General features: G+C 40.8%; 3 protein-coding genes across 7 annotated transcripts in view; 1 reads left to right on the top strand and 2 right to left on the bottom strand.

Moving 5' to 3' along the window:
- LOC118116015 (histone H1) overlaps window positions 1-26,692 on the bottom strand; it is a 311,666-nt gene that overhangs the window by 200,793 nt on the left and 84,181 nt on the right. The gene's annotated exons all lie outside the window — the stretch shown is intronic.
- Window positions 1-26,692, top strand: part of LOC118116027 (histone H1-like) — a 444,527-nt gene that overhangs the window by 351,498 nt on the left and 66,337 nt on the right. The window lies entirely within an intron of this gene.
- The window catches only part of ccdc88c (coiled-coil domain containing 88C), a 49,365-nt gene that overhangs the window by 10,682 nt on the left and 11,991 nt on the right, over window positions 1-26,692 (bottom strand). For all 4 annotated transcript variants that reach the window (XR_004697629.2, XR_004697628.2, XM_035167290.2 and 1 more), the window contains exons 4-26: window positions 20,553-20,622; window positions 19,895-19,953; window positions 18,751-18,834; window positions 15,376-15,519; window positions 14,846-15,069; window positions 14,282-14,363; window positions 13,409-13,567; window positions 13,088-13,234; window positions 12,157-12,307; window positions 11,863-12,044; window positions 11,537-11,674; window positions 11,165-11,449; window positions 10,254-11,051; window positions 8,961-9,088; window positions 8,661-8,802; window positions 7,561-7,710; window positions 7,137-7,298; window positions 6,759-7,036; window positions 6,408-6,551; window positions 4,887-5,073; window positions 4,278-4,423; window positions 3,106-3,195; window positions 2,147-2,448 (exon numbers count right to left, since the gene is read on the bottom strand). Coding sequence is in view for 2 of the 4 variants with exons in the window: in XM_035167290.2 (XP_035023181.2) it covers window positions 2,147-2,448; window positions 3,106-3,195; window positions 4,278-4,423; window positions 4,887-5,073; window positions 6,408-6,551; window positions 6,759-7,036; window positions 7,137-7,298; window positions 7,561-7,710; window positions 8,661-8,802; window positions 8,961-9,088; window positions 10,254-11,051; window positions 11,165-11,449; window positions 11,537-11,674; window positions 11,863-12,044; window positions 12,157-12,307; window positions 13,088-13,234; window positions 13,409-13,567; window positions 14,282-14,363; window positions 14,846-15,069; window positions 15,376-15,519; window positions 18,751-18,834; window positions 19,895-19,953; window positions 20,553-20,622 (4,252 nt within the window). In the remaining 2 variants the exon portion in view is untranslated. The remainder of the gene's footprint in view (window positions 1-2,146; window positions 2,449-3,105; window positions 3,196-4,277; window positions 4,424-4,886; window positions 5,074-6,407; window positions 6,552-6,758; window positions 7,037-7,136; window positions 7,299-7,560; window positions 7,711-8,660; window positions 8,803-8,960; window positions 9,089-10,253; window positions 11,052-11,164; window positions 11,450-11,536; window positions 11,675-11,862; window positions 12,045-12,156; window positions 12,308-13,087; window positions 13,235-13,408; window positions 13,568-14,281; window positions 14,364-14,845; window positions 15,070-15,375; window positions 15,520-18,750; window positions 18,835-19,894; window positions 19,954-20,552; window positions 20,623-26,692) is intronic.

Here is a 26,692-nt window from a genome sequence, read left to right as displayed (position 1 = left end):
TTCTCCAGTCAAAAAGATTATAATCATCAGTTCAGTGTTTATTCAAATTGATGATCTTTTAGGAGAATGTAGTTTGTGCTGCTGTCAAAATGTATTACGTCAAACAGAGAGGCGTTTCGTTTTTTTGACCTAAGCTCAACGATATAAATAGGGAGGACAAAAACAGATTAACACAATTCAATTCAACAGCACACAACAGCCAACTCAATCTAGAATCAAGGTCTAATAAATACGGTTTCAACTAAAGAAATCATTTTTTTGTTGGCTATTGACTGCATAATGCAGTTTCCACTGGTCAAAAAACCCACTAACATCTGGCTTTTGTCTGCAATGGGAAAGGATACAATTGGCATTCACTCCCAGGTCAACTAACTCTGCAGTAGAAAGAGCGTTTAATCAGCTCCGATTAGCACTAAAGGAAACGGGTAACCCTGGTAAACACGCTAATTTGGCAAGACAGCGAGGTGAGTGAGCGCCTCACTTTTTGGTGCGTTTGTGACGTTGAACATGATGCACCAGGTAAAGAAAAGCACAGAAAGGCAAACTCGATACTGACTATGGGAAATGAGTCCTTCGCCTGTTATTTTGGGTTTACCCGTGTTTAAGACAACCTGCCTATACCTGCTAATTTTGGTGTAAAATAGGTTGTTATTTTTAACTTCATGTACCATAACTGACAACTGAGTGTATGTAGCTTTGTGGTATAGTTGAGCAGTTTGAAAGCTTTATTGTTAATGTTTCAATATACCTTATCAGCTTTCACGTGCCATCAGGATTTGAAAAAAGAAAAAGTAAATTGTTGAAGTGAGTGACTTGAGCTCAGCCATGAGTAGAATTCCACCTCAGATTAGAGCAATAAAACAGAAAAGTAATAGAAGTAAAAACATAAAACATTAGAACCATGCACTAGAACCCAATTTTATGATTAGGATAGAAAGATGAAAAGTATGCATTAGGTAACTACAGTGTGATCGGGTGATTCTCCGATTTTTTGTGCGTGTGATCCTTTAATACAAAGCAATGTGTACTTACGACCTCTCTACACCACTTGGATGATAGCTATACCACTTTTACAGTAAAACAATGAAACATAGTGACGGTAACAACACCAACAATTTCTATAAGCAGTATGGGAGGAGTTCTTGTTGCCATGTCACATTGCTCAGTTATTCTAAAAGTCTTTGAGCATTCCTTCCCTCTCTTGCTGTCCTCAGTGACTGACCATCTCATGCTAAAAATGTGGCAGTCACTAAAGTCCATACATTGTGACAAGCCAAGAAAAACCCAAACTAGGTCAGGCTGACAGTCTTCTATTTTGTTTTGTTTCCATTTCGTGGTTATATTTTTTTCATAGCACTTCACATACACATAGCCAAGGTACGGTACACTGGCGCTGAACGTTGCACTTATTTTTGTTCCCACTAGATAAAGGCATCCATGTTTGGATTGACGCTAAAATATTCTAAATTGATATTAAAATGAATTAAAGTGCAATTAAATGTAATGAAAATGTTTTTGAATACATTGCTTCATGTAAATACATACTGAAGCACACCTATTAAAAATGAAAATAAGAGCTAATAGTGAAAAATAAACTGTGGAATGGACTACATGTTAACATAATAAAAGAAACAAATTTACCAGAAAATGTGAAATATATATATAATATATAAAATGTTCTGATGTTAGGCCAGAAGAGACTACAACCTGATACCTCCCAGTAAAGAACAGATTAAAGTGGATGGTAACAGTTGTGAGAAACAGAGGTCTAGAATTATCCAGTCAGCCATGAGAGGGCCAACAGCGCCCTGTGTAGGCACACCAAGGAAGTGGACCTCAAAAGTCCTGTTTTTCATCAGCTTTGTGGAAAATTACTGACAAAAGTGGGTTTGATATATGCTGTACATGTATTTCATAGTAAAAGACTGTACTTGTACCGTTCTCATCAGCCATAGAGCATGGGGAGGAGACCACAGACAATAGTTTATCTTCCAATGACAAATGAAACAAATTTATTCTGAATGTGAACATGTCTTTGTTAAAATTGTCAGAGACCTTATAATAAAATGACCCATCAGGTGAGAAGGAGGGTGATATTTTTTTGATGGATATGTTTGTTCTGACATTGCTTGTACATCACACTTACCTCTGATGGGTGTCAGTGGCGCTGGACTCTGGGACCCAAGGCCGGGGCTGCTGGTGTGGTTGTTTAGGTTACTGTGAGCGTGGCCAACCTCTTGTGAGTCACTTCCCCCCCGCTGGGGAAGAGGGGGGCGCGTCCGGGGGGAGGAGTGGGGTGGGGCAGGTAGCGGGATGTCTGGGGCACTCTTTGCTCGGTCTTTCTCCTTGGCCCCTTCCTTGTCTCGGTCGCCCCCTCTATCCCTGCTGCTGTCCTTCCGGGGTTTGATCAGGTTGACTAAAGCTTTGGCTCCAGACCACTGACTCCTCCTGAAAACACACAGCACCAATTAAATCTGTTATACTGTATATTGAACTTCAATTTGTGCTGTGTAGTAACCATAAATAAGCATGTTTTTAATATATTTATTTTTAACCAGAGATATGCATTTAAATAAGCATAATTGTGGTCATGGCTGCAATTAAAGCATAAATAAGTTACATACTCAACAACTGTAACACATTATATGCAAAGGATGTGTGGTACTTTCACATCAGTCCATACAGAAATAAAGTGAACATATGTGTTGAAGACTCCTTTAAAGATAAAATCCCACAGTTGTTAAATGTGAAAAGTCTTATGAAGCGACAGTAAAAAAAAAAATTCAAATAAAGAAAAATACTGCATTCAAATAAATAAATAAAAACATTGAATCCTGTCAGTATAAGTGTTTTAAAGTCCTGCAGTGTAAAAGGTTTGCTACATGCAGGAATTCATATTATTATATATATATATATATATATATATATATATATATGATATTCATCAGCTTGAGTTAATCATTTTTGGCTTTCTGTATAAGTACAATCTATGATCAGTACCATGCCAACTGTAAAGTGTGTACAAGTGTTCAACATACACTATAGTACTCCTATTTCCCAGCACAAATTCTAGACATAAGGTGCAGTTAATGATGTAAATATCACTTTTTAGGTGTTGGGTCGTAGAACTTGTATTGGTCCATGATCTTTTCTTCTAGTTTCTCCTTTTGCCGACGAAGAGTATTCAACTTGTCACTGATTAGAGAGAGAGACAGCCAGAGTGAAGAAACAGAAAAACATGAATTGAATTTACATTATTGTTCTGTTTTAACCATTCATTAACAGTTTCAATATCTATGTATTCAGAATTTCGAGATAATGACGGGTTGATACTTATTCAATGTAATGTACAATATAATACTTTAATGCAGGTTAACTGAAAAAATATGGCTGTCTGAGATGGTGTCTTCCTTTTAAGTCTCTGCCAAAAACATGCCATAGAATCGAACTTGTGAGTTTTTATAAGGGGGCGTGTCCGTGGCATGGCGGCGAATCTCGATGTCTCGCAAGTAGCTATAACTTTTTTGCTCCAATTACTGTCAAACTGTATTTGTGTGATAAGAAGCCCGCCCCGAAGAGTTCTATATGCAAATATGCTTCAGTACTCATAGCGCCCCCTAGCTGTGACAGAAAATACCATGTTTTATACTTTGCCATTCTACATCTCGCTTTTTCCTGTGATCCACCTCAAAATTGGTCAGGGAAACCTTGAGATGCTGGTGACGCCATGTTATGACACCCAAGCCTTTACATCGAACCGCAATGGCGTGCATTTCGATGGAACGCCAATAAACAGGAAGTGGCTGTAACGTCACTGGTCATGCTCCAATCTGCTTCAAAATGCACAATGAGAGTCACTATGTGAACACAAGGGCAATATTTGGCAGCTGAGGCAGAATGGCCCAACAGCGCCACCTACTGGAAACTGCAAGTAGTCTCTCTTGTTCAAACTTCATTGGAATAACATATATGTTTTACAGCCAACTCAGAACCTCAGATGAATCGTGAGACATGATCAGCGAGCGTTCTCCAGCGCCAACTGATGGACATGGGGACACGGTCTGACATCCTTCCAATCGAGTTTCGAGGGAATGCCTTTTCGTGGGGGCGACGGGGTGCGGCCGCCTCAGTGCAGTCGCGTCGCTTCCCCTGCTCGGGACCGCAACATACTTGCTTGCATGTCTAGTTATTATTATTATTATTATTATTATTATTATTATTATTATATCTGATGTGCCACTACTAACTCCAGTTAGTGTTGCATTGTGTGCACTTACATGTATAGTTTCTGCTCCTGGTGATAGAGTTCTTTGCTCTCCATGCTCCTCTCAAGCAGGGTGTGGTTCTGCTGACTAAGCAAGTTGATCTGACTCAGGAGGTGGTGGTTCTCCTCTTCCAGGTTCATTTTCAGTCGACTCAGCAGCTAAACACAAGAGAATAAATTAAACATTTAACAAATACAAAACAGAACGTTGTATACCTCGTTAACTCAAAGGGAGTAATAAGATTCTCTCTTTCAGCTGGTAGGTGTTCTGCCTCTTGTGCCGACAGCAGAGTGCAGTGCGTCACTAATAACAATCCCCCCTGCAACTGCTATCAAATATTTGTTCCTCCATGAAAACACCACATTCTCAGAAACAAAATCATATATATACATAAATAATTATAATGCCCAACAAAGATTATTATTAATTAACCTAAATGATTTTACCTTGAACAAAATTTCTTACTTAAACTTTAAACTGTTTTACTGACTTTGATGGCAGCTACAACATACATGTGCAAACCAACCAAGAGTCAGGTCAGGGTTTTATGACAAATGCTGCTCTGCTACAAGAAATCTTAGAAATGTATTTGTTTGGCCCCACATTAAAGGCCTTGTTTACCTCACAGTGGTTGTCTAGTTTGGTCATGGTAAGATCCAGGCCCTGGTGTTGTTCCATCAGTGAATCGTATTGTGCCCTGCATTGACTCTCTTCCAGCTGGGCAGAGCTTAATGACCTCTTAAGTTCGTTCATTCTCTGCTGAAGTCCTTCACTCTTCTCTGAGTGCTGTGATTGGCTCTCTGTCAATCTACAGGGGGGAAGTCAAAATTAGGGGAGAGAACACTGCAACAATATAAGAAGAAACCAACTCGAGCATATTTAAAATCATTAGCTAACTGTGCTCCCAGGTTCTTTCTCTCACCTTAACCACACTGCATCTACACTGTACCTGAATATGACCATTTCAGTGCTTACACCTACAGATAATAACGTCTTGGCTTCTTTGGAAACCTGAAAGCTGAAATGATCAGATTACATGTTGGTTTTTAAAATATCACTGTATGACAGTGGTGATCGCACAGTCCTAAACAAAATACTGCACATTGAACCTGGCCAGTCATGGTAAATCATAATTTTCTACAACCTTTTATATAATAATAATAATCATAGTGGTGCCCAAGGATATTGTTTGACGAATATACATTTAAATCAGAACCACTAAAGTCAAAGAAAATGATTTGTAGGCAGAAAGGGTAGGAAGGCTCGAGCAGCTTAAATAGAACGCACAGTGTGAGAGCTCAGTTCATGAGACCTGCTGCTCTCAGCTAATTAACATGGTTTGTGGACTGAACTTGACTTTGTGACCTGCCTGAACAAAATGCTTTGCTCAACAACAGTCAACATGTGTGTTACCACAGTTCACAACACACAACAGAGAGATTAAAGATAAACAAAGAAGAAGAAGTTGTTGCACTGGATTCAAACCATGACATATGTCAAAGGAGACCTTGTGCTTCATCATTAGACGATCCGTTCGGCTAGTGAACTGAGTGTCTTTTGTTTCCACGATCTGAGAGCTATTTCTGTAAGTCAATACATTAGAGGCCATTGACAATTAATGCATTGAAGTTGAAATATTCACCAAAGTTTTAATTTTACAGATAAAAACTGAAAGAAAAATCACACGACTACCATTAAGTAGTAAATATTTTCTGAGACATTAATTTGATTTTACATTTAGCAAGTTAAGACATATTCCTACAGTATATAGAATCCTAAATACTTTATTATTACGTTATTACTGTCTATTTTTCCTAATAATCTCTGCACTAAAGAACCTGTGATTCAGCAAGCATTTGAACAAATACTTTCCATGAGTTTTGAGTATATTGATGAGTTGTTTAGGGAAGTAGTGTTGCAATTTAAGTCATCACATACTGCAGTGTTTTGTAAAAAGAAGTCTCTGCAACCTTATCATACATTTTTCTGTAATTTTCAGAGAGTTTTAAGCCATGATTAAGAGAAAGACAACAATTTGTTGCATGTGAGCTCCTCAGGCAGGTCAATCCACAGCTTGGGTGTCCTAACAGCAAAGGCACCTTCTCCACTAGGCTGATGGTGACTATGACGATGATACAGTACCTGTCCACTTCTGTTTTTAGCTGCAGATTCTCTTGCTGCAGTAGCCGATTCTTCTGGATCTCCTGGTTAAGTTCTTCCTTCTCTTTCTGACCATGCCCCTCCTGTTCATCCCACTTCTCCTTCTGCTGCAGCAAAACGCAATACCTGCAAAAAGACGCACACAGACAGACAGAGCAGAGGTGTTTTTCTACTTGATGGGAACTGTCATTAGATCTTGAGTTGTTGTGTTGGTTACACCATTTATATAAAACTTTGATACAGTGATATAGTGTTCTGTAGGAGGACTGTGAGATCAAAGAATTGTCAGACCTTCTATCTTGATACTGTTAGTAGGGTTTGTTATAAACTTACTGGCTGTGCAGAGTCCTTTGTTCACTCTCTAGCGCCCTCTGTTTGTATTTCAGTGCAGCGTGCTGACTGATATGCTGCTCATACTCATGCGCTTGCCTCTCATGGACGCTCAGAAGGCGTTCGTGGTCGCTGAGCACACTTTCCCGAGCCCGCCACGCCTCCTCACGCTGTCGCTGCCACGACTCTACCTCTGTCTCCAAGGCAGTGACTTGGCCTTGCAGCACAGCATTCTGGGCCATGAGAGATGCACTCTGGGAGGAGAGTGTGGAGTTCTCCACCTTATAGATCCAATAGAAATCAACAGTAAAATAACAACACAACCATAATGAGCTAAAAACTAAATTTTTCACAAATTTGTCAAAATGATAGACTCTATACCTGCAGCTTTGCAGTCTGTGTGTGTAAGGATGAGTTCTGTTCCTGCAGTGTGGTAGTGTGTCGCTGCAGTGCCACTATCTGGTTGTTAAGAGAATTGTTCTGGTTCTCCAGCTGTTTAAGCTGCTCCTTCAACAGACTGCTCTCTGTTTGCAAGGAGGCATTCTGGGGAAAATAATGACACCACAGACATTTAATAACTCTATTCAAGTAGAAATGTAACAGCACATCAAGTCAATCATGTGGCTGCGGCAATGCAAAATATTGTTTAGACATTAATGATTACTGTAGGAACGATAGGAACGTTTCTGTAGCAAATATCACAAGACGGACAAGAAAAACATAATATTTAAATTCTGAGGAAATAGGCATATTAACCATCAACACAACCATAAAATACATCACTGGCTGATAATGTGTCACTCACTTTCTTTTCTACGTCAATAAGATGATCTTTGATTCGTAGAAGCTCAGCAGTGGCTGACCTCTGACATAGGTCAAAACCGAAGTGCTGCTGGGAGATGTGGTTTTCTTCCTCCTCCTGTTTCTGACTCAGGGCAGACACTGTCTTGTGACCCTAGACACACAAACACAAACACACACACATACATATACATAATGTCATTCTTTGACAATAAGATATTATACTTGACTATTTAGTTAGTTTTTACTTCTTCAGCAAGATCAAATTTTGTTAAATTAATGCTTTTTCAGTGACACATAATATAATATATTGTCCACCAACCAAGTTAACACTAACATTATGCTGCTTAGCTGCTGATACCATTTATAGACAAGTACAACACATCCAGCTCAGCTGTTTGGGGCGAAGTTAAATTAATCAGTGGGAGTTAAACCTCTTAGTTTCTCATTAACCTGTTACTAAGTCTCATTAAAGCTGGAGTGAGGGACTTTTCCACATGAAGGATCAGCTGTCACATTCAAGCCATCCCTAAATGGGTTCACACAGTGCTGATTAACCTGATCAGCATCATGCAAATCTCTTTGTATTTCACAGTATAATAAATCTGGTGCCTGTGGCTACATTCCCACGTTGGCACACTGGTAGTGAAGTATTTTGTGTGAACCAGAAATTATTGGTTAGTCAGAGCTGAGGAGCAAAGATAGCCACAGAGACTGAAAAGGCTACAGCAAGTAGGTGAATGGTGGAAAAACCTAAGAAGTGATGTGCCAGATCTCAGTATTAATGAATAACAATAAGGAGAAACAGAACACCACATTTTCCTTGTTTGACAGCACCATTTATGCCATTACTCTTGATGCCAAAGGGGAGACAAAATTTCCACAATACTGGTGGATTTGACACTACACTGCTTTAGCACCTAGTTATAACTGCATATTCTAATCGAGAGAACAGAGTGGGAAAGGACAGGGCATGCACAGTAGAGTTGGGTAACAATATCTGTTACTAATTGGGCACCCGTTCGTAAGTTTGGAGCTGGAGTATTTTGCTGTATAAAAAAAATCCCAAACAATACCCAACTCTAATGCACAGTGGGTCCTTACATTAGCTAGCTCAGCTCGTAACGTAGCGTTGAGTGTGTTGCTCTCCTGTAGCTTCTTTTCCAGAGTGAATATTTTCTCCTCCTTAATCTTCATTGTCTGTTGGACAGTTTCCTCCAGCCGAGACTCCAGCAGCCTGTACCTGCTAACACCCAAACACAAACACACACCATCAGTTAAACAAAGAATTACCCATACACTCATAACATTAATACTTTAATGAGGCGGTCCTCATTAAATCACTTAGGTCTTCACAGTCACCCAAGAATAGACCTGAACTCTGTACATATGAGAGAAAGACACCTGTCCTCCAGGGTGTGCTCCTGCTGCAGTAGTTTTTCTCTGTTCAGTCCAATCTTCTCCAGTTCTTCATTGAGTCTTTCTAACTCAACACTCTGCTGCTGAACACTCAACTTCTCTGACACCAGCTCCTGCAAAAACGTGTGATACACAAATATGAAACTCTTATCTTGCTTAGAACAATGTATACTGTAGATTAATCTAAATGATGGGCTAATATTCCTCTTGTATTTACAAAAAGATAGAAACCAGTCTGTGTTAGTTACGGTGCACTATAAGTGGTTATATATCTATCGCAGAGTAAGTCTATACTGGTCTATAGAGATTTAGTGTTTCCCCTAGGATATATTTAGCAGCGGCAGCAGGCTGGCTAACCCCTGCCACCCCAATAATAAAGAAATAAATAATTAAATCATAATTAAATAATAGTTATTATGATTATTTTGATGCTCTCCACATCAATGCACTAAGACTTGTGCCGGGAAAAACTCTAATTATAGTAATTAAAGTATTCGGGCGGCCCCGCTGGCAGCGCCACTCTTGGCAGCACAACTGCATCCAGACGCATTACTTGGCAAAAGCGACTCTCCTCCTCTGCTCTTTCATAATCACTCACATGTCGAACTGATCTATCACATTTATTTAGTTACTCATTTATGGTGTCGGATCAGGAATCTGGATCATTCCAGTCACTTTAACCCTGATGTCTTGGCTGTTTGCGTCACGTCTCATGTTATGTGTTTGGCAGGTGAATTGTGTACGGGCAAAATGTTGGACTTGGTAAGCGGGGGAGTGAGGACATGTGGCAAGGTAGTAACGGATTCATAATTTGCTGCTACCATGATCCTGAAGCAGCGGTGGCAATAATTTTGAACATAGGGGAAATTGTGAGCTTAATCTGGGCCTTGGGAAACATTAACTGATAAAAGAATCTCCACGAGGTAATCTTTCTATTTGAGGTTTGGATCATATCACATGTGCATTCTAAAGAATTTCCCCAGTTGTCAAGGGTAAGTTTTGACAGTGACAGAATCAGAAACTAAATGATCTGTGTGATGAGATTTGTTAAAAGCCAGTTTCCAAGATAAAGTAAACCAACACGTCTTTAAAATGCTTAGAAAATCGGAATATCTAATAATACATTTGTTTTGTTACATTCTATTCTGGTGGGAACCTACATTAATATTGTATCAGCTCGATGGTAATGACAATAATCAAATTCCGTCATGTTCCCTATGTTTACTCCATGAATAAAAAATGTATAAGCATTTGAAGCCTTGAAGTTTTTCCTCTCACCTCTCTCAGTGTAGCCAGAGTTCTCTTGTCAATAGTCGCCTGTTTATGTAGCTCCTTGTTCTCCCGCTCCAGCTCTTTGGCTTTGACTGCCACCTCCTTCAACCTGTTCACTTCTTTACTCAGCACTCCGCCTTCCTTTTCAATTGTAGCCAATAGCCTTACCCTCTCCTCCAGTTCTGTCTCTTTTCCCTCCAGCAGAGTTCTGATCTTCAAGCTCTCCTTCTCCAGGTGCTTCCTACCCTTCTCTGACTGCTCCAGGTCCAGTTGTAGCTTCCTCCTCTCCTTGTCTCCTTCCTCCCTCCTTTTACGCTCCTCTTTCAGGTCCTCTACTTCCCTTCTCCATTCCTCCTCTCTGCTTTGCGTCTCCTGTCTCTCCCTCTCTACCTCCTCCCTCTCATCTTTACTCCTCTCTAGTTCCTCTTCTAATCGATGCTTCTCCTGATTCAGAGTTGCCATGTTCACCTCCAGCCTTTCTGCCCTCTTCCTCTCTGTTTGTGCCTCCTCTCTGACCTCTTCAAGCCTCCTTTTCAGCTCCTGTGTCTCTCTCTGGACTTCTGTATGCTCCTCCTGCAGGGTAGCTAGACGAGCGGATGAGGAGCGCAGGTTTTCCAGTGAGCAGCGGAGGTCCAGGTTCTCCTTTGACAGCAGGCTGTTCTCTACCTCGTGCCTGTTCAGGTGCTGCAGCTGTTGCTGGGCTTCATCTGCCTCCCTCTTCAGTCGGTGCACCTCCTGCTCAAAGGAGGACACCTGCTTCTCAAGAGCCTCTGACCGCTCGCTGCATGCACGCAGAGACACCACCTAGGAGCAAAAACAGGGACAACTACACTTTACAGGCGTTGTTGTAGTAATAAGATTAGTTTTCAATTACGAATACAGGAATAAATAAATACATGTATTATTATTATTATTACTTCTCTGTTCACAGTGTCCCTGCTCCGCTCCAGCCTTATTGCCTCTCTCTCCGCCTCCTCGCACCGTCCTGCCCTCTCCCTCAGCCGTTCTGCCTCCTCATTTGATACTTTGAGTTGAGTTTCCAAGCTGGCCAATCGGGAGCTGGTGTCGGTGATGCTCTGGTGCAGTAAACGGTTCTCTGTTTCCACCTCACGGACTCTTGCCTCACTGTTGGACTGTGCACGCTCCTGAAGGGACACCACTGCATCAGATAGGTGATGCTTCTCACTCTCCAACTCTGAGATCTGATTGGAGAACAAAGGGGCAAGGGCATCAACAAAGAGTGCATTTCAGTCTCATTTTAGTGAGAGAGTGTGTTGTGTGTTATTTACCAGCCGATCCTTCTCTGCCCTCAGAACATGCATCTCTCTCTCCAGACTCTGCTTTTCCTTCAAAATTTCCTCCCCCAGAGATTCCATGTCCTGATTGGTCAGTCTCTCCTGGTCCAATAAGCCCTGCATACGCTCCAACTAAAAAAAAATAAAGATACCGTACTTATTAGTAACAAGTAAAAGAGAAAATATAATCAGTTCTTCTCTGTAACAGTAACACAATATATTTTAAAGCAAAATTTAGATTGTCTGCATCTTTTTTCTTTAAAGTAATTGTTATTTCTTCCTCGCTGTACAAATAGCTCGGCTACACCCAGGCCTCCCACCTTCTTGCTGAAACTCTGGTTCTCCCTGTCCAGCTCCTGGGTGTGGAGCTGCTGCTCCTGCAGGAGGTGGTTGTCTTCCTTCAGTCTCTCTACAGAGGACTGGAGCTCCCGGTTTTCCTTCTCCAGCTTCAACACTCGACTGGAAACACACTCGTTAAGCTCATGGACCAGTGACTTACGAGCTGCAGCAGAGAAAATTACTTTGGTTAGGACAGGATATAGAAAATATTTCTGGAAACACAAACTGAAGAGCATATAAGAGAACATAATAGAAAAGTATATTGGGGGTTTTACTCTCTGTCTTAGTGTTGTCATGGTTCTTGCTCAGCTGCTCCAGCTCCCAGCCGAGATGAGCTGACTCGTTCATACTCTGTTTCTGTCCGATCTCCAGCAGCATGTTCTCCTCCACAAGCTCCTCCAGCCTCTGACGTTCATTGTCCCTCTCCTGCACAACACACACACAAAGGATTAGCACATGAAGTCAATTTATTCTCAAACATTCAAACTAGAGAAAGAAAGCTGGTTCAACACACATAATTACAGATGGTAAATGATATCATCATTTATCAGCTAACTTTCAACATTGCTGTGATAGGACTAAAAGCAGATTAAAGGGATAGTTCACCAAAAAATGAAAATGCACCCATCATCTACTCACCACTATGCCGATAGAGGGGGGGGCGAAGTGTTTGACTCCACAAAACACATCTGGAGTTTAAGGAGTAAACTTTGTTGCAGCCGAATCCGATTGAAGTCAATGGCGACATACGTACACTTCAGACATAATAAAACAACAGAAAAAACACAACTTGCCTTCATACTGCTTGTGTGGCGTCATCCAAGTGTGGAGGCATGTTATTTTTTTTCTGTTGTTTTATTATGTCTGAAGTGTATTTCGCCATGACTTCAATTGTATTGGATTAGGCTGCAACAATGTTTACACCTAAAACTCCAGAAGTGTTTTGTGGAATCAAACACTTCACCCACCGCGCCATCGGCGAGTAGATGAGTGCATTGTCATTTTTCTGTGAACTATCCCTTTAAGAAAACTCACAATTAAATTAAGCCTTGAACATATATACATATATAACAATATACAGCTGCTTTGCTGACAGAAATGGCTGCTCTAAAAGTTTTGTATAATATATAAAAATGCTTATATCATTATATATCAATATAATTGCAGAACATATATATTTGTACATAGAGAGGTACAGAATAATACCATTTCCAGGTCGTGTATCTTAGCTCGTAGTAAAAGGTTGTCTTTCTCCAGAGTGTGAAGTTTTTCAAAGCGCCCCCTAGAGGCTGACAGCTGCTCTTCCAGCAACATCTTTGTCTCCATCAGAGTAAAGTTGTCCTCACGAAGCTCCTGCATAACCACACACACAAACACACATTGTAAAACCAAACAAACCGAATATGAAATTATCTAGAACATCAGACTAAATGTCTCCATTAATCAGATATCAAAATATGAATCCTGTTGTTTTATAATATGATGGTTAAGTGCACACTTGTGTGTTGCATGAAACTGTGACTGTACCTCTGCTCTGGTCTTGTAGAAGTGAACATCATTGAGTTTTTCTTTACATCTGGTCAGTTCAGTCTCCAGCCTGTCCACCCTGGATGCTCTCTCCCTCAGAGAGTCCACCTCGTCCCGGTACACTCGGGCTGAGCGAGCCTCACAAGATAGCGACTGATTCTGAACACAAACGCATTATTATAATTTTTCATGAAATTATTTTTTCCTATAATAATAAAGAAATGTAAATAACTATAACCAAGATAACTAATGTAATATATAGTATAACTAGAATAAAGTATCATAGTATAATAAAGTACTGGATAATCTTAATTAAATATATATATATATATATATATACAGTTTATATATACACACACACATACAAATTGGTAAGGTAAAATTGCCATAAATTGAACAGTATTTAAATACAACCTTGAATTACCTGTTAACCAAAGATTTGGATTATTGGGTGGATTTTCCACAAAAATGAAGTGTTGATAGAAATCACATTATCACTACAGCTAACTCAAAGAAGATATTGAAATAACGAAAGGGCGAAAACTCCCATGAACATAGGTGAGCCCTTTCAGCGGTGGAGAGACCACAGGGTTGAAAAGGATGAAACGGGACATGTATGCATGTTGGGTATGAAGCTTCTGAAGGACCAGTGAAGGGAGATGTGTTGTTTTGGTCTTTAATTCAAATATCAACTCCCCAGAATCGCTTACCCCACATTCAACAGCAGAATACTGCCACTAACTCTAACTCCTGTCTCGACTCCAAAAAAACAAAGCACGTGAAGTGCAGTGATTTTGTTCTCTTTTTATAACTGTTTCTCTCCATACAGATGTGTGTCACATACACATCTGCTATGTATAAATGTGTCCTAACCTCTTGCTTTAGTTTCTGTAACTCCTGATCCAGACGCTCCCCTTCATGTTTTGAATCCATCAGATGCTCAGTTTTTTCCTCGCTGAGAACACACACACACACACACACACACATACACACACACACAGATAAGTGAGTCGCTTCAATTAAAATAGATCAATCATTATGCTGTATAATCTGCTTCACACCAAGATGATTCCCAGATAGGTTGAAAGTCATTTAAGATATTAAAACGTCACAGTAATAAGTTTATTGAAACTCACTGTAAACTGTAAACTATTATGTAAACCTTACAGTTTTTGGGGTGAAATAATAAAGATTATATATTCTGCAGAATTACTTCCAGTTGCTGTGTGCAGAGTGAGAGCATATAGTGTAGTTAATCTCCAAATAAATGGACTTTCTGGATGATTGTGATGGGTAACAATGTGCAAACCCAAAAATATGACCATGAAATACAATTTTAAAAGGACTGATGAGTATCAGATGGACTACATCAGATTGATTCATAGTTTGGGTTCAAGTCATTAGGCAAACATCCAGGTTTGGACTCTTAAGACTTACAGTTCTTGTCTGTATTTGCGGAGCTTGGCCTTGGTATCAGCAAGCTCCACAGACAGATGCTGTCTCTCTTCTTTGGTCAGAGTCAGAGCGGATCCTCCAACATTTACTCCCACACCTCCAGTGCTCTGCCCTCGCTGTGGGCTGCTCATGCCCAGGTTCCTGCACCCTTCCTGGGGCTGCTGACTGAACAGGTAATCCCTCTCCTGGGTCAAATCCAAAATCACCTGGAGGGCAGATATTTTGTTTTCCCATTGAAATAATGCTACAAGAAAACCCTTTAATTTCAGCCTTTAATTGCACCACAAAATGTGTACATTAGCGTTAGAGTGGAAAATATGATGAAGCAGCATAACATCACTGAACACTACTAATCTTAATATGCATAATATATCATAAAGTAAACAATAATTAATATATTGTGCACTTATACATTAATATATTTCAATATGCCATATATAGATTAAATACATTTTTATAAATATTGATTAAATAACATAATATGCCTGGTAGTGGCTCTTGTGTCTCTGTACCTCACTGGCTTTGTCTCTCTGGTCAATCAGTTGCTGTAGTGATGTAGCCATGTTACGGGACAGAGGCTCCAGCTCTTCACGCACAAGCTCTGCTTCTTCCTCCAGCCAGGAGAGGTCGAGTACATTCAGTTGGTTATGGGTAACCTGCAATATACACACACACACATGCACACAATTTTGCTGTTTAAAATGAACTTTCTTTACACTGATTGCTACTGACAAGCTGTTATTGTTGGACATGTTTCATGCTGCAGGGAGATAAAACAATGCAAATGGTGTGACATTCATGGGACATTTCTTGGAGATTGAAATGAACAGAAATAAGGGAACAATGTAACAACAGTTTCTACACCACCTGACATGAGGCACAAGTGTGATATTACACCTAAAACAAGCTGCACTGCGCTAGTATAATCACATCAATAACATCAACCTATGCAATAAATTGGTGGGTGAACAGGAACAAGATAAGTAGCTGCAGTGTACAGGAAACCTGCTCACATGGATCACTAGTTTTATCTCTATACACCTTAGCTAACATAATATATCAGTGTTGAGGTACATCCTGGACAGAGCAGGACAATTTTACATGTTAGCTATATCTAACAATTGTTTCCATTATTATTTTAATCAGTCAAATATTTGCTTTATTAATGTTTACTTATTTAGTCCATAAAATGTAATTAAGCTCAAGTTGACATATTCATATTCAAATTGCAATAACTGTCCAATCACCAGTTCAAAAGCTGAAGATTTTTATTTTTGGAAAGCAAGAACCAGGAAACATTTGGCATTTTGCTCAAACTTAAAAAACAATTTTTTTTAAACCAAAGACAAAATTGTAAATATTCACATCTAGTAAGTATGTTTTTCATTGCAAAATGATCAGCATCAATAAAAGTAAATAACTGATAAATATTATATCAATCGACTTGTAATTTAAACAGCTAAGCATGGCTACTCTAAAGATTTAATAAATGAAGAGGGGGATAAAGAGAGGGAGGAGTGGCAGGTCTGGGGTGTGTACTCCGAGCCACGGAGCCAGTGGATACTAAAGGCAAATTCAAAATAATAGTTTCCAAATCCGCCAGTCTGCTGGGGTCTGCTATGGTCTTTGTGACAGTGCTGAGTGTAACTGTGCACATCAACAGCGCATGCTCCCGGCACATTGTATCCACCTACTGGAATAGAATGTGGGATCAGGTACACATTTGCTGTGGCTAAAGAGGTAGAGCGGTCGACGGTGGTACGATCACCGTCTTTTCCATCTGCATGCCGAAGTGTCCTTGGGCAAAATACTGAACCCCAAATTGCCTCTTATAGAAAAAAAAGTGCTGCCCATAGATGCACTGTATGAATGTGTGTGTGTGCGTAATGAAATGTCTGTAACATACTTTGGTCAAAATACCACAAGGATCATTTAAAACAGCACCCTTTTTACCCTGTATAAAACAGCCCTCCACAGAGTGACCTGTTTTGAGTGCCTGTTCCTTTAAATGCTAATGAGCCAGCTCCCCCCTCCCCCCTCTCCCCCCATGATTTTAAACGATATAAATTACATATTTTATATGATATAAATTATCAAATATGCATCCCATACTTTGTATTCCCCTTCTGTTGTCCTGGAGTTTTAATTTTCCCAATCACATCATTAAATGTCCCCCTCTGCCCATCCACTACAAGCACACACGCAGACAGACAGAGAGAGAAAGAGAGGGTGGGGGCTATGAAGACCATCATTTACTCCGAACTCCTGGTACAGCTTGAAGGCGGCAGAATCGCTGCCTTATATATACAGTCTATGGGGCTGACCGCGCGGAGAATACGTGTCCTGTGTGAACAGCCAGGCGGCTGCGCTGAGACCGCTGCACTGCCTGCAGCGGCGCTTCCCGCCCGTGTTAACCCGCGTAACTACTGTAACGCGGGTTCACAGGAACAGAGCTGCTGAAGCGCAGCGCCACGGCGCGCCATTCTCAGCGCGCAGCCGCCTGGCTGTTCACACAGGACGCGCATTTCTCCGCGCCGGTCAGCCCGCGATTCTGCTTTCTCCGCTTTTTGTTGTACCCGTGAATGTCGGGGTTCGGGTAAATGATGATGGTCTTCATAGCCCCCCCCACCTCTCTTTCTCTCTCTGTCTGTCTGCTTGTGTGCTTGTAGTGGATGGGCAGAGGGGGACATTTAATTATGTGATTGTGAAAATTGTGAAAATTAAAACTCCAGGACAACAGAAGGGGAATACAAAGTATGGGAATGCATATTTGATAATTTATGTCATATAAAATATGTCATTTATATCGTTTCAAATAATTTTTCAGTGTGTTTCCTGGCGCGATACGCTCGCGGCAAGCGGAAAAAATAGACTCAACGCCGAAACCATCGGGCGCGAAGCGGCGCTCCTGCGTCATGCGACGAGCCTATGTGAACGGCACAATTGAGTAACAGGGGGGCGGAAAGGAGGCGCCTGGCTTTCCTTGGCGCGGCGCGCCGTGGCGCTGCGCTTCCGCGTCCGGTGTTAACCCGGCGTAACGAGTGGGGGGGCTCTGTTTGTGCCAGTGTTACAGTAGTGCTGAACACTGCGGAAGTCTTCCACACTGCTGGCTGTGTGGCGTTGACACAAATTCCAGCTCACGCATGGGAGAGCGAGCGGTCGCGCCCGAGCAGCTGCTGCAGCCTCCCAGTCCCAACGATCCAGACAAATGCCACATGTGAGTGAATCGCGGGCTGACCAGCGGAGAAATGCTCGTCCCGTGTGAACAGCCAGGCGGCTGCGTGCATGGGAACGGCGCTGCGCTGCCTCAGCCTCGCTGCCTCGTGTAACGCGGTGGGTGGGGGGACTTCAGTGCCTTGTTACGACAAAACCCAGGAAGCTCAATCGAGTCACTCAAGCATGAGTGTTTCTGACTTAGAGGAACCATAACAAATGCCCAAAGTGTTTTTTCCCAGAGTTTTTGGGTTGGTAGACATGCCAGATACCCACATTAACGTGTAGAAGCACTAACAAAGTGGAATTTGCATGCTATGTCCCCTTTAAAATCTCATTTGGTGCAACCAAAATACATGGACGCCCCCAAAAAAAAATCATGACCTGACATGTGACAGAAACAAGAAACAGACAACATCTGCTATCTGAAAACAAAACCTGGTCATACCACTGACTGACAGTGAAGAGGTCAAAGGTCACATCACAGGAGCTGATGGAGATCACAAGATGTGTTTGACAGTCTTGGAAGAGATAGTGAGTGTAGTCTTGATAAAGATTATTTTCCCAAAATGCTGTAGAGTAAGGAAAACACCACAACAGATATTTGAAGTGATGATCTACACGGATCACTGGATGATTTTATCACAGACAACAGACTCATGTGATCTACTGACCTCCTGGATGTGAGAGACAATGGCGGCCTGGGTCTCGATGTTCAGCAGTTTGATCTTCTCTATCATCTCCTCCTTACGCTCACACTGACCATGCACACACACACACAGACACACACAGGGAGATAAATTGCAAAGGGAAACATATTTTATTAAAACTGTAATTTTTGAAATTAAGATAAAAACTCAAGGCTGTTGCCTTTACACTGGTGTAAATAATAGTTTAATGTAAAATGTTAGTTGGTTTAGAGTTGGTTTGCTGAGTAATTTGAAAAACAGGAACAACATTTCAATGTGACTTTATCAGTCCTTCCATCCCTCTGTCTTTCCATTCATTGCTCCCTCATGGCCTTCCTCTTTCATGAAACCAGTAAGACCAGAATAGGGAGGAAGGGAGACAAAAGGGAGGGGAATTAGGAAGAAGGGAGTGAGGAGGGGAGAAACAGTGCAGCCTTGGGCAAAGAAAAACAAGCACAAAGTGGGTTCAAACCCATGGGAGAGGCGGAAACGAGAGACAACAAAGAGCTGCATGAGAAAAAACCCAGAGACCCCACCTCCTATATGACTGGCCACTCCTCTTTACCTACAGGTAACCCAGTAAACCCTTTCTGGATACTTCTTACAATTACAACTTCATTCATGATTACTAAGGATGGATTTAAAAAATTGCTGATTTTACACACCCAAACTAGTTGCCTTAAATAACTTACACAAATATAAGTTAATACAAATTCACACTAGCTGCTGTGGTGCCCTTCAGCAAGACTACACTGCCAAAATGTGACAATCAAATATCCAACATTTTCCTTTTGCAGTTCCACAATCATGATGAATGTTCTTTCAGGAAATCATTAATATGACTCCATGTGTTTTTGAATACTGCAGTCCCACCCACATCCAGTCCCACCCTGCACCTTATCAGGACACACACTGAACGGCTGTGCTCGGACATGCAAAACTAAACACACACAAACTCGCTGGGAGACACTGGGTGGCACAGTAACCTGCTGTGTTTGGGGCGTGTGTGTGTGTGTGTGTGTGTGTGTGTGTGTGTGTGTGTGTGTGTGTGTGTGTGTGTGTGTGTGTGTGTGTGTGTGTGTGTGTGTGTGTGTGTGTGTGTGTGTGTGTGTGTGTGTGTGTGTTATACCTGAACAGCACAGCCTAGTATCAGCAACAACATTCTTTTCAGTTCTTCCATGCTCTTGGCTGGAGGGAACAAAACACAGATACAGTACATGTCTATCAGAGGCATTCATATTCAACACTTGAAAAAATAGTTAACAAAGTGCTTCAAATATTAGGAATCATTACACAGCTGAATTCAAGTGAAATTAACAAGTTACTACAAGAAATGCGTTAATAAAAAATTATTTTAACAAGTCTGAACATTATGTTTGAAGAAATAATCTCAAGGTTGACGATGATGCCTGAGGCAGTTTTACAGGAAACAATGCTTCAGCTAACATTTCCCTGACTACACTAGCTATACTTATTCATTTAACAAGAAAAACAAATATAAGATTCAGTTTTCAACTCTGCAAAGATGCAGCCACTCAGTTATAATGTAAGTCTCCAGGAGACCAGTGTTTGCAATGAGGTCATAGCAGCAGAATCAAGAACGACAATACAAGAAGAAACATGAACAAATATCCAAAACAGTGCAGATCTTGAAAACTGCAACCCACATTAGAGTGGCAGGACTGTAATAAGTAACCATGCCAGTTTTTTGGTAATTAGTCTTTGTACGAGAGAAGAATGCAGGATTAACAGTAGGTGTATTGTACAATGTGTAGAACATGTGTTACCTGATATTGGATCCTTAGCGATGGAGAGGATGTTAGGAAGGGGCATGACTATTAACTGCTGTAAGTTCTCCTGCAACACAGACGGGGAGGTTGAGGAGTGGAAGAGGCAAAGACAGAGAACAAAGACATTTTAATCTTACAGGGACTATGATAACTGTGTATTAGAACATGTATATGGTCTGTATTTATATAGCACTTCTCTAGTCTTAATGGCCACTCAAAGCGTGTTACAGTACAGTTATTGACATTCATCCATTCACATAGTGCATCTCTGTGCACCACTTTTCAGAAGGGGGCATTTTTGGGCTTCACTATCTTGCCCAAGGACACCTCAAACCGCCGACATTCTGGTTAGAGGGTGGCTGCTCTACCCTCTAAGCAGCAGCCAATGCGCCTGACAAAGTGAGGGACTACAAGCTCAGTCAGACCAGCAGCCAACTGGGGGCAACAAAAGCAGTAAGGTGGGTCCTTGTTACAAATTAGATATCAGTATACTTTTGTCTAATTCTGATCTTAAACAAAGAGCATGGCTGCATTTTTGAGATGGATAATATTTGAAAATGAACAAATCAAAATACAGTGTATGGTTATGCATTTGTTTACTTATATCAACATTTAGACAAGGGTCTCCTTCTTAAATTAGATTCTTGAAGAAATCTGACCAGGATAAGTTAGTCAGTGGGACATTTAACACTTATATCAGTTTTAACAGTTGCTACTTTTACTGCAGCTTGTTTATTGTGGTGTAGAGGGACCCAAACATTGAGAGTAGGAGCAAAACTGAAAGCGTCTGCTAAACGGTGCTCTAGTTTTTACAAGAGCTGCTCAACTTTGATCAAACGCTTTCTGTAGAAATGAATCAAAGTCCACTGACTAACTGACCCAGACTTGTGTGCTACATGTTTGCAAGTGTGTGTAGGCAAGCAGCCAACAGGAAACACCCTCCTGTCGACAGGAGAGAGGGAGGGAGAGAGAGTCAGGAAAGAAACACCCCTCTAGGAGGGAATGCTTTCCATTCCAGGACATCCTCTCCTGTCTCCCAAACGCACCTGACAGTCAAGAATATTCCAGACCAATTAAAATAAACTAAATATTTTCTAAACTCAAATGAGTAAAAAGCAATCACAGAATCCAGTCTATCAGGGGAGGCAGGGGTAAAGAGCTGTCACCCAAATAAGGCAGGAAAATAACAGAAGGAAATAAGTATAAGGTTTAGAGAAGGACACATGGGAGGGGGGATGCTAATGACCTCTGGCTGAGGAGTAGGAAAATGTACTGTTGGGTGTGTGTGTGTGTGTGTGTGTGTGTGTGTGTGTGTGTGTGTGTGTGTGGGGGTGGATGGAAGTACCTGGCACAACACACATCTGTACACAATCACACTCAGCTTCTCACCATGAGGAGATATATCAAAAGTCACATGTGAGGCTGTGCTGTTAAATATGGAAAAAAAAACAACATCCACGTTTCTTCAAACGTGTTATATGACCTATACTAGTGTGGATATTTAGGCAAAGTCACAACTTAATGAGATTTAGTCCTCTGGTCTAGAGTGTCATCTGCTAACCAGGCCAATAAAACTATCAGTTTACACCACAGTTTAACTGTATAGGTAGGGCAATACCTGCAGATACTGTTACACTGACCTATAAACCAGGATGTAATGAGAGACCACGCCAGTCTCTCTCTCTCTCTCCCCGTCTTAAACACATACACACAGAGTTTGAATAAAACATGTGGGCTGGCTACCAGATGTCTTTAAGGACCTCAACTGAAACACACTGACTTTTAGTTTGTTTCACTCAGATTCATGACAGACAGGGTGAATATACAACCCTGAACTAACACAAATTATATCTAAATAACCTATCAAAGAGCAAGAGTAAGATTCAATATTTCTTATGTTTTTGATGTTTTCCGGTCCACCTCAACAACTGACGGATAATGATTGTTGGTTAAAAAATAAATTTGAAAAAAAGATAGAAAAACAGCTTTGTTCTAATCAGCGACCCAAACATTACATTGGTGAGAGGAAAAGTCATGTTGCATTCTGAAGAATCAAAAGGGTGAGGCCACATGCAACACTGCACATAATTATACAGTAGGATTTAAAGTTAGCCAAGGCAGAGAGTTTGTGTGGCTCTGCGAGCTTTGTCGGCAGAGGCTCCACAGCAGGAGGGTTATAGTGAACCCAGACTGCTGTCCTGAGAATGACATACCAATCAGAACATTGCCACAAGGTCGATAGATGCACAGGAAATTTGTACTTAAATGTGGTAGAGAGCATTTGTAAGGTGGAAAATAATAGAAAAGAAGGATCATCTTATTATGTCAGCCGCAACTACAAAATCAATGATGCTCTCCCACATGTCTAAAATATGACAACAGTTGAGTTGTAGTGATCATAATCTAAAAACACTGGAAAAGTAAGCTTTCGATTAACTTTTCTTGTCATGCTATTGGTCACAATAAATCAAAATGAAACTTGCCCTTTCATCTTTTCAGAATGAAACTTTTAACACTTGCAATGACTCTATAGATTTATGCAAGGATAGATATGGTATGTATCACATATGGACATATCAGCACATACACATAACTCAACACTGCGGTGGAATATTTTGACAGTAACAATGCCACCAGCAATTTATATCACTGTCATTACTGTGATTATCATCATTCTCAGAGCGAAGCGCGGTCAAACAGCAGAAATTGCTCTCACAGCAGGGCTAGCAAACCAGGCTCTTTGTCTGGTTTGTACAGTTCAGTCAATATATTGTCCACAATAACTGTTGCAACAAAAATGTATACTGTACATCCCGTGGAAAAGGAACGACATTAAAGCTATATGAACATGTGAGTTGATCAAGTTAAATACACTATTCTCTCTAGCAAATATTACCTGTACACATCAACACAATACCTAGCTGTCAGTTACAACTGTTCTGTCTGTTTACAATAAAAAAATACTCAAGACAGTGTGAATTAGGTGTATACCAATTTGAAATGTCTCTATTCTTTACATGTATGCTAGAGTGTGTATATGCGAGTGTGTGTACTAGTGATAGCTGAGAGCTATCGATATTGTCCTGCAGCAACAGCACCAGCAGCATCTATCACTTAATATTGACAAGGGATCTATACAGCTTGCCACACTGACCCATTTAGACACAGACACACACACACACACGGCACATACAAATCCGTGGCCAACTAACACATTGGGCTCCAATTTCTAATCCAAGAGCAATAAAATGGTGGCAGCTAACAGCAGATCTAACTTTAAGAGTGACTCGGCTCTGTGTTGCACTAACTCTCATGACTGTGACTGATTTAAAATACAAATAAAAGCCTGCTCCTTTCTGTATACATATACAATGTATAAAATGCTTAGTGCCAAAATGCCCTAGATACAAATTGTTATTTGTTTCTCTGCCTCATAGTTTGAGTGTTATAAGCACAAACATAACTCAAAACAAAAAAGTTAATAATGGCTTGCATCTATATAGCGCCTTTCACAGGCCCCAAGGACGCTTTACATATGTCTGTGAGGACAAAACAGAAGAGAAACAAAAGTAATAATACAAAACAGGATAGAAATAAACAGCAGGGTGGAGCATTAACTGAGGCCAAAGGCCTTAGTGAAGAGGTGGTGCTTGAGGAGGTTTTTGAAGATGTCGAGAGATTCAGCTTTGTGTATTTCGGCAGGGAGAGAGTTCCAGAGGGTGGGGGCTGCGACACAGAAGGTTCTGTCTCCAAAAGTTTTCAGTTTGGTGGTGGGGATGGAGAGCAAACCTGAGTTTGAGGAAAGCAGCCTTCTAAGCAGAGTGTAAGGGTTGTGGAGGTCAGTTAAATATAGTGGGGATAGGCCGGGAGGGATATATAGGCGAGAAGGAGGATTTTGTATTTAATAAGGGCCTTTATCGGGAGCCAGTGGAGGTAAATTAGGGTCAGGGTGATGTGCTGCCAGGGCTTAGTGAGGATGAGAACCCTGGCAGCGGAGTTCTGTACATATTGTAGTCATTTCAGGATTTTGTCAGGTACACCAGACAGGACTCCATGACAGTAGTCCAGGCGGGAGGGGATGAAGGCATGATTGAAGGTTCTGCCACTGAGTCAGGGAGTGAAGGCCAGAGTCTGGAGATGTTTTTGAGGTGAAAGAAGGCGGATTTGGTGACGAATTTGATGTGGGACTGGTTAAGGCCATGTTGACGGATCATACAACTAAGGGGGAGCATGTATATGTTGAAAAGAAGGGGGCCCAGCATTGAGCCTTGTGGCACACCTTGGTTGACTGGGGCTGGAGTGGAGCTAGAACCTTTGATGGTAGTGAACTGTTTCCTGTTGGAGAGCATCTCCGGAGTTCAGTGGTTGTCTTAAAATAGCTATACACACCTCCACCAGAGAGTGTAGATTCTCCCATGCTGCTTGTCAATAATCTGCAGTACTGAAATAAAGAGTAATATATGTTCATCAATCTCTATTAGGGATGTCATGAGAGTTTGGTGGCAAAATACAGGGTTTCCACTACGGTCCACCGCTGCTTCATGATCAGGTTGGTTTGCACCATGATGGAGTTTCCTGTGTCCTCCCTCCACACTCCTGCTGGCCTGCACTCAACTAATAAGTACCAACACACAAAAGTTATTAGGACCTGATCAGTACATGAAGTTTACTAATTGTTTGTTTGATTCACTCCAGAGTTTATGAGGCTGCATTTAAACATAATGTAAATTTGGTCATCAACAATTTATTGAAGTGAACAGCCGGGAATCAATGTTAAAGTGACCGGAGCGATGCGGATTCATGATCCCACACCATTGATTAATAAATAAATACATTATCGTAAGTTTGTCATCCAAATCATAACCATCCCATCTTGTTTACTGAGCTGGTTACATATACCATGTGCCAAATGTTTAATATTTATTCATAGCAATTTTTGTTAACAGAGCCACAGTCCATTTTCTTTATTGTTTTGGCTGCGTATGGTTTATTTTAATGATTTTATTTATTGAGGATATTATAATGTTTTTAATTCTAATTCAAATGTCAGCCTAATATTCTTAAGAATTAAAAGTTCAATGCTCTTTGAAAGGGTTAACTTGAGTTGTACTTCATTGGTATGAAATTGTTTAGAAATCATGACAATAATATCATCATCAGAGTCGGAAATCAAATCAAAATTGTGCGAATCTGAATTGAATCGTTTTGGGAAATCAGTGGCAATTCCCAGCCCTAATCATCATGTACTTAAGTAACAAAAGTGCTGAATAGCCAATTTCAGAATAATATATGTCAGGATTCTCAGCACAGAAGAGGATTACATCTGATGTCAGAGGGTCCCTGCATGTGGACACAGTGCCTCCACTGTGTCCACATTTTAAGACCTGATTAGAATAAGTCTTAAGGGAAATAGCTTGGTGGAGTTTGATCCCAATGAAAAGGTACAGATGAGGTTCAGTTAGGGCAAAGGAGCTAGAAGCCCCAAATACAAGGGTTGGCCTTCAGAGGTGCCAGGCCCTAGTAGTCCTCAGGGTGATGTGCCCTAAAGGGAGGGGAAGGAGAGGCATACCGAAGAGGAAGTTCCTTGTTTACTTGTTTTAATGTGGTTGTTCTGTAATGTACAGTAATGATTTGACCACAGAATTTATGTTTACATTTATATTTTTTTCTATTTGTTGTTAATGTTTGCACCATTTAACATAATTAGTTAGTTTTTTTTTCTCAGCACGTAAAGCACCATTCAATTTGTGACTTTAAAATAAAACAGCACATTTTGTTTTTGGTAAATTGTCCATTTGTTACCAATACATTTATCAGTAAAACAGTTAAGATGAGAAACAATATGAATGTGTTGTGTTGCATGTCGTTATAGTGCGCTTAAATTTTGTGTTGGTGCTCCTAAAATTTTCTGTATGGAGCACCAGTGCTACTAGGGAAAGAGGTTAGTCTGGAGCCGTGCATGGTGGACCTCAAAAAAGGAAATGACAAGAGCAGTGGGTCGGGTTGAATTCAGGTCGTACATTAAGCCAAATCAAAGGGTAACTTACTCATGAACACAAAAATCTCTGTATCTTAGCTTAGTATACTAGCTGACTCTCCTAATAACTGAATAACTAATAAAACTACAATGAATTTGA

The sequence above is a fragment of the Hippoglossus stenolepis genome, chromosome 10 (genome assembly GCF_022539355.2).
Source record: "Hippoglossus stenolepis isolate QCI-W04-F060 chromosome 10, HSTE1.2, whole genome shotgun sequence".
NCBI classification, from domain to species: Eukaryota; Metazoa; Chordata; class Actinopteri; order Pleuronectiformes; family Pleuronectidae; genus Hippoglossus; species Hippoglossus stenolepis.
This window is presented reverse-complemented; position numbering and strand designations above follow the sequence as displayed.